General features: G+C 49.1%; 1 protein-coding gene across 7 annotated transcripts in view; it reads right to left on the bottom strand.

Annotated features, from left to right (window-relative positions):
* Positions 1 to 13,376, bottom strand: part of NLRC5 (NLR family CARD domain containing 5) — a 93,437-nt gene that overhangs the window by 48,196 nt on the left and 31,865 nt on the right. For all 7 annotated transcript variants that reach the window (XR_011561488.1, XR_011561487.1, XR_011561486.1 and 4 more), the window contains exons 2-7: positions 12,232 to 12,343; positions 11,794 to 12,117; positions 9,913 to 10,219; positions 9,031 to 9,090; positions 2,885 to 2,953; positions 20 to 1,694 (exon numbers count right to left, since the gene is read on the bottom strand). Coding sequence is in view for 4 of the 7 variants with exons in the window: in XM_070770602.1 (XP_070626703.1) it covers positions 20 to 1,694; positions 2,885 to 2,953; positions 9,031 to 9,090; positions 9,913 to 10,207 (2,099 nt within the window). In the remaining 3 variants the exon portion in view is untranslated. The remainder of the gene's footprint in view (positions 1 to 19; positions 1,695 to 2,884; positions 2,954 to 9,030; positions 9,091 to 9,912; positions 10,220 to 11,793; positions 12,118 to 12,231; positions 12,344 to 13,376) is intronic.

The raw sequence follows: 13,376 nt of genomic DNA, 5'->3' as shown, positions 1-13,376 counted from the left end.
CCCCTGTCCTCACTCTCACCTGAGATTCTCTACCTGCCCACAGCCTGCCAGGGTTTCAGGGCAGCGGGGCTCCAGGGGGCAGCCCTCAAAATCCAGGTGGATGGGGCCATCCCTGTGCCCCAGGATGCTGGTCAGGGAGGCCAGGTCGGCGTAGGTCAGCAGGAAGTTGTGGAAGGGCAGCTGCTGGGGGAGGCTGCGGGCCATGAAGCTGGCCAACTCAGGATCCTGCGTCTCACCCACACGGTGACACAGCTCTACAACCTTGGGCCCCGTGAGCCGACGGGTGGCCAACTTCTTCAGCGCCTGCAGGACTACCTCCTGCTTGGCAGCCACCCATTCCTCCTCCCGCTCAGCCAGGAGGCTGAGGAAGGAGCGGCAGGCACGGGATGCCAGGCCAGCCAGAAAGGTGGGCAGGTGGTCCGACAGGCCCAGTCTGGCTTTTGTCCGCTGCACCCAGCGAGAATGGAGGGTGACATGTTGGCTGAGGGCCTCTCTGTCCACCTGGGGGCTGGCCAGCAGGTGCAGGGCTGCGAAGAACTCCTGCAGGCTGAGGTGGGAGAAGGCGTAGCCTGTGTCCTGGTGCCCGGGCCCCAGGCACACGCAGAAGGAGGTCAGCAGACCGAGGGCAGCCCCAAAGTCTAGGGTGGATGCAGGGATGTCTCCTGCAGAGAAGATGACCTTCCCTGACTCCAGGCCGCTCAGGGCCACCTCCCCGAGACCCAGCAGGGGCTCAGCCCGCAGGACCCCTTGGGGGTTGAGGGTGAGGAGCATCTGCATGTAGTTCTGCGTCATGGTGGGCAGGAGGGCCGCAGACTGGCCTCGAGACCTGCCCGGGAGCAGGTGATGGAGGCAGAGGCAGGCGACTCGGCACAGCGCAGGCACTGCACACATGCTCCAGAGGTGTCTGTCCATCTGCAGCTCCGCCAGGGCCGCCTCCTGGGACGGCTGGTCGCTGAAGAAGTGGTTCACATACTCCTCCACCCGCGGGCCGTCGAAGCCCCACATGTGGACCGTGGCCGCCTCGGTGGGCAGGCAGGCGGGCAGCTTCCCTGGACGGGAGGTGGCCATCACCGAGCAGCCGGGCAGCAGGGTCCCACGGCAGAGGCGGGAGAAGAGGGTGAGGGCTGACGCTGGGTCCTCGGGGTCCGCGGTCTCCTTGTCGGAGCAGGGCTGGAGGATCTCGTCCAGCCCGTCGAAGATCAGCAGGATTCCCTCCGCGTTCTCCTTCAGGTGCTGGAAGACGGCCTCCGGGCTGGCCTCAGGCCTTAGGTACATGTCGAAAAGGAGCTGCGGCAGTGTCAAGGAACCTGTGATCAGGTTGAGCTGGCGGAATTCGAAAAGGAACACAGCCTGGAAGCGGTCCAGCTGACCATCAGCCCACTTCTGGCAGAGCCGGTGAGCCAGCGTGGTCTTGCCCATGCCCGCCTTCCCCAGAAGCACCGTCACTCTCGGGCCCTTGCTGGCCTTGGTACTGAAGAGGTCCCGAATGTTCACATCAGTGCCGTCTTCTGCCTTGGGGTTCCCTGTTGTGGCACCCTCCTGAGTGTGGAAGGGCGCCGAGGCCCGGCTCCATTTCAAGATTGGAGGGACGTAGGCTTGGTGGAAGGCCAATGGCTGTCCCGGCCCGGGGGTCCTGTTGCCATAGCGCTGCTGGGCAGAAGTTCTCAGTAGCTGCAGGTACCTCTTGGCCAACTCTGCAGGGGACAGGGAGATGGCATGAGAGCAGAATGCCTCCCTGCCCCCAGCTCCCCTTCCTCCCCTGAACCCCACTCCCCCTCATCAGGTGGTTGGGAGCCTGCAGCCTCAGCTCTGCGTGTGTGTGTGGGTGTGGGGGCAGAGATGGAAAGGGCACACATGTGGTCTTGTGCCACCCAAATTCCCAGAATTAACTGGCTGTACAGAAGCACAGGCTTTGGCTGCCATTTACACACAGAAATAATGAATGGGGACGTGTGGATCATGGCTCTTGTTTGTTTTGCAACAATGCAAGTGACATAAAGTTTTCAAAAAGATGGAGGAGAGGAAAGGGGGGCACTTCCTTTGCAATATCTCATTGGAACAAACTTTTACTATGATACCGGAGTAACCTGCCTTTGCCACCACCTCCCCCCGACAATGTTTCAGTTCTGCGAGGTCAAGGATGAGCACCAATCACCTATGGGCCCGGTTCTGACCAATCAGAACTTCCAAAACCAGTCAACAGTCAATGTCTACAGTGCCAGGTGTTGACTTTAACTGCTGAGTCATTTAGGAGATCTTTGGTAGTTCGGGGAGGGCTTGGGGTCTCAGGGAGGGCTCCAACGTTGAGGGACACTGGAGATGCCCACAAAGAGGGGGGACCCCTGACATAGTGTCCTATTTTATATTGATGCAAACCCTCTGACCAGCTTCAAATCCTCTGGCTATGCCTGGTGGGGCTGGGTATCACAGCTGGTGGGACAACTGGTAGAGAATGAGAGAAGCTTCTGCCTGTCCTGACTGGTTCTCAGTAGCCTCCATGTCTCCCTGGGGACCCCCGAGGCTTCTATCCTGGCATCCAGCTCAGCTCTAACCTGGTCATTGACAGCCCAGTTCTGAGGTCATGCTTGTCACATCCCTGGGGCTCCCTAAACCCTGAGGACCTGGAAGCATCCCCAGAAAAGCCTGGGTGATGGAGCTGAGACCTCCAGGATGCTTTGAGCTCCCTCATCTCTGCAGAAGCCCTACTCCTGGGGACTTGGCAAGGCCTCCCTGCCAGATCTACCTCCCTCCTCTGCCCACCCAGGACCTCCTGGGAGCCTGGAAGACAAGAGCCCCTGACCAGCTGGAAGCCTGTGATCAGGGGACAGAGTCCAGGGTCTGGGTCCCTGCCCCAAGGCAATCCACTTCCCACCTTGGTACCCACCTTGTTGCTGCTTCCTGAACTGTTTTGGGCGAGGTGAGGACCCACAGCTCTGATGAGTCCGCTTGAGGCCTGGAAGGAAAGAAAGGAGGAGTAAGGGGTGACGTTTGGGGGCCTGGGCTGAGGAGGTACCCAGCACTTTCAGGGAGCTCCAATCCACAGACAGGCAGCAGCCAGACAAATATATCTACACTCAAGGACTGAGTGAAGGCTGACAGCAAGCAAAGGCTGTGTCCACATAAGCTTCTGTCTGCAGAGGGGTCCCTGGGCCCAAGTGAGAGGGCTGGAGGCTCTGGGCCTGGGGACCTCCAAGCCCAGAATGCAGGGAGCCAAGCCCACAGCCAACAGCCTTAAGCACTAAACGGGTTGGAAAGGACCCAGCTCTGTCAAGGGCACTCCTGGTTAGAAAAGCAGAGCTTCCCCCAGGCTTGGTCAGGCCTGTGCCCTCCCTCCTGCACCCGTGTGCTTTATCCCTCTTAGTTCCCCTCTTCCACACGTCCTCACTGCTCTCACTAGTCTCCTGAGTTCTTGTCTGGGTGCATGGATTTTCAATAGCTAATAGTTTTCTGAAGAGGTTGGGTAAGGAAGGAGAACAAGAATGAAGGGGAGACAGAAAGGAAGGGAGGAAGAAAGAAAGAGGATGAAGAAAGGATTTTAAGAAGTAAAGCAGACTTCCCTGGTGATCCAGTAGTTAAGACTTCGCCTTCCAATGCAGGGGGTGCGGGATGGGTCCCTGGTAGGGGAGCTAAGATCTCACAAGACTCAGGACCAAAAAACCAAATGCAGAAGTTGTAACAAACTTAATAAAGACTTTAAAATGGTCCACATTAAAAAAAAAGTCTAAAATAAAATAAAAGAAAGGTGGATACTCCTAAAGCCAGGCTTTATTGATCAATCAGAATGGCCCTGAAGCAGGCCCCTTACCCTGCCAGATGTTAAATTTTTAGTTGCTGGTTTGCAGGGAAAGCCAGGGGTCCCAAAGAGGGGCTGCAATCAGTCTAAGAGCGTGTGCATATATATATGTAGCCAATGTGTATACTTGGCTACACTGCGTGGCTTGCAGGATCTTTGTTCCCCAACTAGGGACTAATCCTGGGCCCTTGGCAGTGACCGCACAGAGTCCTAACCACTGGACTGCCAGGGAATTGCCTTGTATTGCAATATTTTAATAAGTCTTGTACTAATAAGGGACTCATTAACTAAATATCAACCAGACCTGGTTACAGCCAGGTGACAATTATGCCATCTCAGTGATAAGGGACAGAAGGACCAGGTATCAGTTTTGATTTGTTGGGGAGCTTGGATGGGGCTTCCCTGGTGGCTCAGTGGTAAAGAATCTGCCTATAATGCAGGGAACATGAGTTCAAACCCTGGGTTGGGAAGATCCCCTGGAGAAGTGAATGGCACCCCACTCCAGTATGCTTGCCTGGAGAATCCCATGGACAGAGGAGTCTGGTGGGCTATGGTCCAAAAGGATGTTTTCTGTTAAAGCCTGGTGATGTTACTACCATGTATGCTGCTGCTGCTAAGTCACTTCAGTCGTGTCCAACTCTGTGTGACCCTGTAGACGGCAGCCCACCAGGCTCCCCCGTCCCTCAGATTCTCCAGGCAAGAACACTGGAGTGGGTTGCCATTTCCTTCTCCAATGCATGAAGGTGAAAAGTGAAAGTGAAGTCGCTCAGTCGTGTCCGACTCTTCACGACCCCGTGGACTGCAGCCCACCAGGCTCCTCCATCCATGGGATTTTCCAGCAAGAGTACTGGAGTGGGTGCATTGCCTTCTCCAACTACCATGTATACCTGTAAGTAAAAAGTCAGTACTTCTATAGAAATAAAGGTTACAAAACCACAGAAACATCATACTCAATGGTCAAAGACTAAAAGTTTTTCCTCTAAGATCAGGGAAAAGGTATTCACCATGTCTATTCAACATAGAACTGGCAGTTCTAGCCAGAGCAATTAGGTGAGAAAAAGAGACAAAAGACGTCCAAATTGAAAAAGAGAAGTAAAATAATCTCTGTTTGCAAGTGATAGGATCTTATACATAGAGAACCCTAAAGACACCACAAAAAAAGCTGTTAGAACTAATAAATGAAACCAGCAAAGTAGCAGGAATAAAAAGTCAACACACAAAAGTCAGCTACATTTCTATACATGAACAATCTGAGAAAAAAACTACCAAAACAATTCCATTTACAATAGCATCAAAAAGAATCAGTACTTAGGAATTAACTTAACCAAGGAAGTGAAAGATTTGTACAATGAAAACTACAAAATGTTGCTGGAAGAAATGAAAGAAGACATAAATAAATGAAACGGTATCACATACTCATGGATTGGAAGACTTACTAACATTGAAAATATCAATACTATCCAAAGTGATCTATAGATTCAATGCCCTTATAATCCAAATGCCTGTTTTTTTTTTGTTTTTTGTTTTTTTGCAGAAATAGAAAAGTCCATTCTAAAATTCATGTGGAATCTCAAGGGAATCCAAATAGTCAAAACAATCCCCCAAAGAAAAAAAATCTGGAAGATTCACACTTTCTGATTTCAAAACTTACTAAAAAGCTACAGTAATCAAAAACAGTGTGGTATCGGCATAAAGACAGACATACAGACCAATGGAATAGAGTCCAGAAGTAAACCCTCACACATACAGTGGAGTGATTTTTGACAAGGGTGCCAAGAGCATTCAGTTAGGGAGAGGACAGTCTTTTCAACAGTGCTGGGAAAACTGGGTATCCACAAACAGGCTATGGAATGAGGCTGGACCCTTCAGTTCAGTTCAGTTCAGTCGCATCTGACTCTTTGCGACCCCATGAATTGCAGCACGCCAGGCCTCCCTGTCCATCACCAACTCCTGGAGTTCACCCAAACTCTTGTCCATTGAGTCGGTGATGCCATCCCACCATCTCATCCTCTGTCGTCCCCTTCTCCTCCTGCCCCCAATCCCTCCCAGCATCAGAGTCTTTTCCAATGAGTCAACTCTTTGCATGAAGTGGCCAAAGTATTGGAGTTTCAGCTTTAGCATCAGTCCTTCCAATGAACACCCAGGACTGATCTCCTTTAGAATGGACTGGTTGGATCTCCTTGCAGTCCAAGGGACTTTCAAGAGTCTTCTCCATCACCACAGTTCAAAAGCATCAATTCTTTGGCGCTCAGCTTTCTTCACTGTCCAACTCTCACATCCATACATGACCACTGGAAAAACCATAGCCGTGACTAGATGGACCTTTGTTGGCAAAGTAATGTCTTTGCTTTTGAATATGCTGTCTAGGTTGGTCATAACTTTCCTTCCAAGGAGTAAGCATCTTTTAATTTCATGGCTGCAATTACCATCTGCAGTGACTTTGGAGCCCCCCAAAAAATAAAGTCTGACACTGTTTCCACAATTCCCCATCTATTTATCATGAAGTGATGGGACCAGATGCCATGATCTTTGTTTTCTGAATGTTGAGCTTTAAGCCAACTTTTTCACTCTCCTCTTTCACTTTCATCAAGAGGCTTTTTAGTTCCTCTTCACTTTCTGCCATAAGGGTGGTGTCATCTGCATATCTGAGGTTACTGATATTTCTCCCAGCAATATTGATTCCAGCTTGTGCTTCCTCCAGCCCAGCGTTTCTCATGATGTACTCTGCATATAAGTTAAATAAGCAGGGTGACAATATACACCCTTGACGTACTCCTTTCCCTATTTGGAACCAGTCTGTTGTTCCATGTCCAGTTCTAACTGTTGTTTTCTGACCTGCATGCAGGTTTCTCAAGAGGCAGGTCAGGTGGTCTGGTATTCCCATCTCTTTCAGAATTTTCCACAGTTTATTGTGATCCACACAGTCAAAGGCTTTGGCATAGTCAATAAAGCAGAAATAGATGTTTTTCTGGAACTCTCTTGCTTTTTACCTAACACCACATACAAAAACTAACTCAAAACAGATGAAAAACATAAATGTAAAACATAAATGTTTTTAAAACAATAAAACTCTTAGAAGCAAACATAAGATGAAAGCTTGTGACCTTGAAGATGACACCAAAGGCACAGATATCAAAAGAATTAATAGAAAAACTGGACTTCATAAAAAACTAAAAAATCATACATCTAAAGACCATTCCCACAGAGTAAAAAGGCAACCCACAGAATAGGAAAAATATTTGCAAAACATATATTTGATAAGGGGTTAATAACCAGAATACAGAGAGAACTCCTAAAACAACAACAAAATAAACAGAGAAGTCAATTCAAAAATAGATAAAGGACTTGAACAGACATTTCTCCAAAAAAGGAATATGAAGGCCAATAGGCACATGAAAGGATGCTCAGCATGACTGATCATTAAGGAAATGCTAACCAAAACGACAGTGAGATACCACCTCACACCCATTAGGATGGCAACTATCAGAAAAGAAAACAAAAAGGTGTTGGCGAGGATGTGGAGAAACTGGAAGCCTTGTGGACTGTTGGAAGGAATGTAAAATGGTGCAATTTCTGTGGAAAACACTATGGAGGTGTCTCAAAAAATTAAAGATAGGGTCGCCATATGAACCTGGATCCTGGACATATAGTCAAAAGAATTGAAACAGGGTCTTGAAGAGATATTTGTTTACCCATATTCATGGCAGCATTAGTCACAATAGCTAAAATATGGAAACAACCCAAAAGTCCACCGAAGGATGAATGGATAAGCAAAATGGGATTTATACATACAGTAGAATATTAGTCAGCCTTAAAAAGGAAGGAAATTCTGACATATGACACAACACAGATGAACCTTGAAAACATTATGCTAAGTGAAATAAGTCAGTCAAAAAAGACAAATATTGTATGAGTCCACTTATACAACGTACTTAGAGTAAAGTCATAGAGATGGAAAGTAAATGGTGGTTACCAGGGGCTGGGGGAGAGATGAATGGGGAGTTATTATTTGATGGGTATAGAATCTCAGTTTTGCAAGAAGAAAAGAGTATTGGAGATGGATGGTGGTCATGGGTTTCCCGGGTGGCGCTAGTGGAAAAGAACCCACTTGCAAATGCAGGAGACATAAGAGATGCAGGTTCTATCCCTGAGTCGGGAAGATTCCCTGGAGGAAGGTATGGCAACCCCCTCCAGTATTCTTGCCTGGAAAATCCCATGGACAGAGGAGCCTGGTGAATATAGTTCATGGGGTCCCAAAGAGTCGGACATGACTGAGTGCCTCTCATATGATGTGATGGCTGTGCAACAGTGTAAACGTGTTTAATACACTGAACTGTACACTTAAAGGAGAAGGCGATGGCACCCCACTCCAGTACTTTTGCCTAGAAAATCCCACGGACGGAGGAGCCTGGTAGGCTGCAGTCCGTGGGGTCGCTAGAGTCAGACACGACTGAGCGACTTCACTTTCACTTTTCACTTTCATGCATTGGAGAAGGAAATGGCAACCCACTCCAGCGTTCTTGCCTGGAGAATCCCAGGGACGGGGAAGCCTGGTGGGCTGTTGTCTATGGGGTTGCACAGAGTCGGACACGACTGAAGTGACTTAGCAGCAGTACACTTAAAAATGGTTAAGATGGTAAATTTGATGCTATGTAATTGACCATGGTTAAAAAAGAAAGATGGAACAAAAGGGAAAGAAAAGTTCTGAAAAGAGAGTGGTGAATCAGTGAAGTGGACCATCTGATCACTGACCTCTCTGTGCTCCACCAGAAAACCAGTCAGAGGCTCCCTGGGTGTGGACGCCAGACTGTGGGTCAGTGTCAGGCTTGAGGGTGTCTGAATGGTGAGAGGCCTGAGTCTGTGGGCTTGGAGCCTGAGGCCCTGAGGTTTGGGGACAGGGAAATGAGAACGGGCTTCCCCAAGTGAAACCAGGTGGGGGATTCCGGCAGTGGCTAAGGGCTGAAAACCTCAAACTCTCCCAGGAGGCTCCAGGTGAGACCCATGGGAAAAGCTATCAGACAAGCCAAAGCCTTGAGGGGCAGAAACGGGGTGCAGGCGAGGCTGGGAGCTCTAGTGAGGGGCATGGGAAAGGTGCAAATGGGTCCAAGCACGGGGAGGCTAGTTTATGGAAAATGGCTCTGACCAGCCACCACCAGCCTGTTCTGGGTTTGAGGTGGGGGACTTAGCATGCACCTACCCTCCACATCCCACCCCTACCCCCCAACCCCAGGCCTTACCAGGGTGGAGCTGAGAGTCTGATTGGCTTTCCTCGTCAATTTCCAGAAGACTGGAGAAGCCTGGAAGAGGGAAGGAGATGATATGCCATGAGGATGTGCTAGGATGCCCTGGGACCAGCTCTGGCCCTGTGTCTGGCTCAGGGCTCATCCCTCAGGGGGTGTTCCTAGCAAGCCAGAAATCTACACTTGGCGATCTGTGGAGGGCACAGCCGGTAGTGAGCCCTGAAGGCAGCTGGGGGCAGAAACACGTGCATATCTAAAGGTTTGTGCACATACAAGTATATGGGTGCGTGCACACGTGTTTATTCATGCCTGTGCACAAGTGCACGCCTGTGTATCCACGCATGTGCACACTGTGCACCCCCACCTGCCCCGTACTCTGCCTTGTAGAGTTATTGAGTGAGCTCTCACTTCCTCTCCATGAACACAATCAGTGTTCTGAGCTTCCCCACAGTGCTCTGTAAATGGAAGAGCCCAAGGGACATTCACTGAACAGGACAGAGTCCAATCAGCCTGCCCCTAAGTGGTGGCCAGAGGGCTCTCCCTAGGACTGTTTCTTTGCAAAAAGAAACCTCTTGGGCAGTATGGGCTATCAGGAATTTCCTGGCAGGAAGGAGTCACCTGGTCCTTTCTCTCTGCATCCTGCCTTTCTGGGCAACTGGGGTGGTACAAGGTGGAAGGAGGAGCCCTCCAGGTCCCCAGCAGACGTGGTGGCATTAGGGCATTTGCTCTGGGGGGTGCACAGAAACATGGAAGTTTGTTCCTGGCTGGGCCACACGTCTCTGTGTGACCCAGGCAAGTCCTGGTCTTGCCTGGGGCTCTCTGGCTCCCCAGGCCCCGGGCACTAGCTGGCAGCACTGCACCTCCCACGGCCACTCTTACCATCTTCGTGGCCCCACGTGCTCATCAGCAGCACCTCCATGTCCATTGGCACATCCAGCTCCATGCACACGCACTGGATGAATGACTTCCAGGTGGTCGGACCCTGGGCATGCAGTTTTTGGAGTTGCAGGATGACCCTCTGTGTGGGGTCTAGGGCCTGATATCCGGAGCCCAGGTCCACGCTGGGGAGGAATAACTTCACCTTGGCGTCTAGCCATCCTAGGTTTCTGCTGAGCAGCCTCACGAGATATCCATGCAGGTTCTTGGTGCCCAGTTGGAGGCTAACGGGGTCCATGAGGAGCTGACCCTACAGGGACCAGGTAGGTGGGTGAGCTGCGAAGTAGGTGAGCTGGGGGACAGGTGAGCTGGGGGACAGGTGAGCTGGGGGGAAAGCCAGGAGGGGCAGTCAGAAACCACTCCCCACAGCTAAGGGGAAGAGAAGAGATGGACACAGAAGGTAGAGAAGTGGTCTCTCTGTAGTGTCTCGATGCCATTGCCCAGAGCTCAGGCCCAGAAATTAATCTCCTTCTGTATTCTCTGCCTATGTCATGGGTCCAGATGGTTTAGTTCATCCCCCTGTGGATAAGCCCTGATAATGCTTTATTTGTTCTTGTTTCCATGGACCCATTTGTGCTGCTTTCTGTCTGACCTAAGTTTTCTCTGGCAGAGACAACTAGCTATCCCCCTGTATTTGTTTTTCTCTTCTTTCTTAGCCCTAGAACCCCTAAATATTCCCTAGTTATCTGAAATAGACTATTTCCCAGCCTCCCTTGCAGCTAGATAGACTCATGTAATTAAATTTTGGCCAATGAGATGTCGGTGGAAATGTTGTATATCATTCTTAACCTCTTCTTGTTGGCTGGAATGCTGATGTGATGGCCAAACCTTGGGCAGCCACATTGGATTGTGAGGTAGAAGCCAGCACCGAGGAAGGTGGAGAGTAAAGCTTTCCTGTCCTGGACTCTCTGACTTCGAATTTCTAATACATGACAAGGCAATTCATTTCTATTCTGTTTAAACTACTGTTGCTTAGGCCCTTTTGCTATTCACAGTGAAATATAATCCTAGCTAATACAGACCCTCTCTTCTCTCTTAGCAAATTCTCCCTTTCTAAACTGGAACTCAAACAACTTGCTGGTAGGTGTATTAAAATGAGGCAAGGAGAACGTATTTTGTGAAAGTTTAAAAAGTCTGAAGGCCCTTTGATTCAGCAATTACATTTCTAATATGCTGGCCTTGGGACACAATCATGGACTTAAACAGAATTTTTAGTTACAAAGCTGTGCACTGCAAGAGTATTTTTAATAGTTAAAAATTGGAAGCAACCTAAATATCCAACAGCTAGAGATTAACTGGTTACCCATCACATGGTGGAATATGCTAGAACGTTTCCAAATGAGTACATCTGGCACTATTGTCTTAATTATAGAGATAAATGCTCAGAAAGCACTTACTGTGTGTTAGGCTCTGTTTTATGTGCTTTATGTGTCTCATTGAATCCTCACAACTCCAGAGACTTCATTTCTAACACTGAAAAAGACAGGAGGCCCATGCAGGGGCCAGCCTTATCAACTCCCAGATGCTGGGGCCAACACCATGTGTTGTGGGGTTCAGACTCCAGCTTCTCCCTTGACCTCCAAGAGACCTACTGGGCACATGTCCCAAGCTCCTTCTGGTCACCGCTCTTCAACCAAACTAATAGCAACAACTCCTTGCTCAGGCACAGAGTTTGAGACTTCAAGAAATATGCTCACATCTATGGCATGGATCACCATCCCCACTCAACAGATGAAAATGCTAAGCTGGGGAAGGGTAAAGGACAGACCCAAGATCACCATTTCAGTCCATGGAGGACACATGCTCAGAACTGAGATTTCTTACCTCTCAGGCCAGTTAATTTCCAAGGCTTGGGAACCCTAGGTGGCACCAGACAAGGGCTAATCCCTGGCTTCTGTGTGATCTTGGCGCCTACGGCATGGCTTCTTTTCCAGGCTAGAGTGTCCAAAGTCCATGCGGCCCATAAAGAACTCATCCAGGGCAGCAAGGTGCCAGGCGGAAGTGAGGAGTGCCTGGATGGTATAATTTCGGGGAAAGTCCTTCAAATTCAAATTTCTCCCCCAGCCAGTCTAACATGATGCCTTTGTTTCCACCATGAGTGCTCTGTCCCCTTTGAGTAAGACATTAGCTCTTAAAAAACAACCAGCCCTGGAAGAAAAAACACACTATATCATTATTGGTCATTGTGAAAGTCAGTAGCAAACAGCCTTGGAGACAGAGGATTATAGTAGAAAGATCCTCAGTGAAGGGATGATCACTGACCTGGCTCCCTGGTTCATCATAGATGTTCTAGGTTGTCCACAGAGAGCGTATCCTGAGTTCTTGGGCCAAGTCCTAGAGCTGGATTTTCAGGTTCTTTCCATAGGACAGGCTCCTAAGAGATAGGAGAAAGACGACTTTCTTATCATTGTTCCGCATTCCAAGAGGAACTCTGTAAAGAAGGCACCGACCCTCACTCCTAACTCCCCTGAGGACATCAACCCAGAAACAGCCTTCTCATCTTCATGTGCAGATCTTATTCTTCCCCAAGCAAGATTCTGCTTGTCCCCGAACTGTGCACAGCACAACCCTCCTCGGCATCACTTCCCGCCACAACCGGCCCAGAGGATGCCCCTCTTACTCTTCCAATTTGAATATTCCCCTTACAGTGACTTGTTCCATCACTACATACCTCTCCAACCCAGTAGATCTATTACAGCTAATTTATTAAATGAAGATGGAATAACTCTTACCAAATATGTCAGCCTTCTTTCCTAATAAAACCTCAAAGAGGTTTGAATGTGCAGCTTTCTCTCTTCATACATCATGAAGTTTTTAAATAATTGAGAGTAAACATCCTTCTTAATGAGAAAACCCAGAGGCACTGATCACTGTCTCACCAAGAGAACAATAAAATGATGATCATTTAATCAGTTTTATTTTATTAGCTCCTTTATTATAAAAACTATAAATGAAGTGTGACCTGTAGAAATTGTGAATCACTATGTTGCATCCCTGTAATTTATATAATATTTTATATCAACCATATCTCAATAAAAAATAAAGTAAGGACATCCCTGGTGGTACAGTGAATAGGAATCCGCTTGCCAGTGCAGGGGATGCGGGTTTGATCCTTGGTCTGGGAAAATTCCACATGCCATGGAGCAACTAAGCCCATGTGCCACAACTCCTGAGCCTGCACTCCAGAACTCCTGAGCCCGAGTGCTACAACTACTGAAGCCCATGAGACTAGAACCTGTGCTCTGCCACAAGAGAGGCCACAGCAATGAGAAGCCCACACGCCTCGACTAGAGAGTAGCCCTGCTCACCACTTTCAGAGAAAGCCCATACACAGCACAGAAGATCCAGCATAACCAAAAATGGAAATGAACAAACAGCGCTTCCCTGGTGGCTTAGTGGGCAAAGAA

Source organism: Bos indicus, chromosome 18, assembly GCF_029378745.1.
Source record: "Bos indicus isolate NIAB-ARS_2022 breed Sahiwal x Tharparkar chromosome 18, NIAB-ARS_B.indTharparkar_mat_pri_1.0, whole genome shotgun sequence".
NCBI classification, from domain to species: Eukaryota; Metazoa; Chordata; class Mammalia; order Artiodactyla; family Bovidae; genus Bos; species Bos indicus.
Note: the sequence above shows the minus strand (reverse complement) of the source record. Positions and strands in the feature narration are given on the sequence as shown.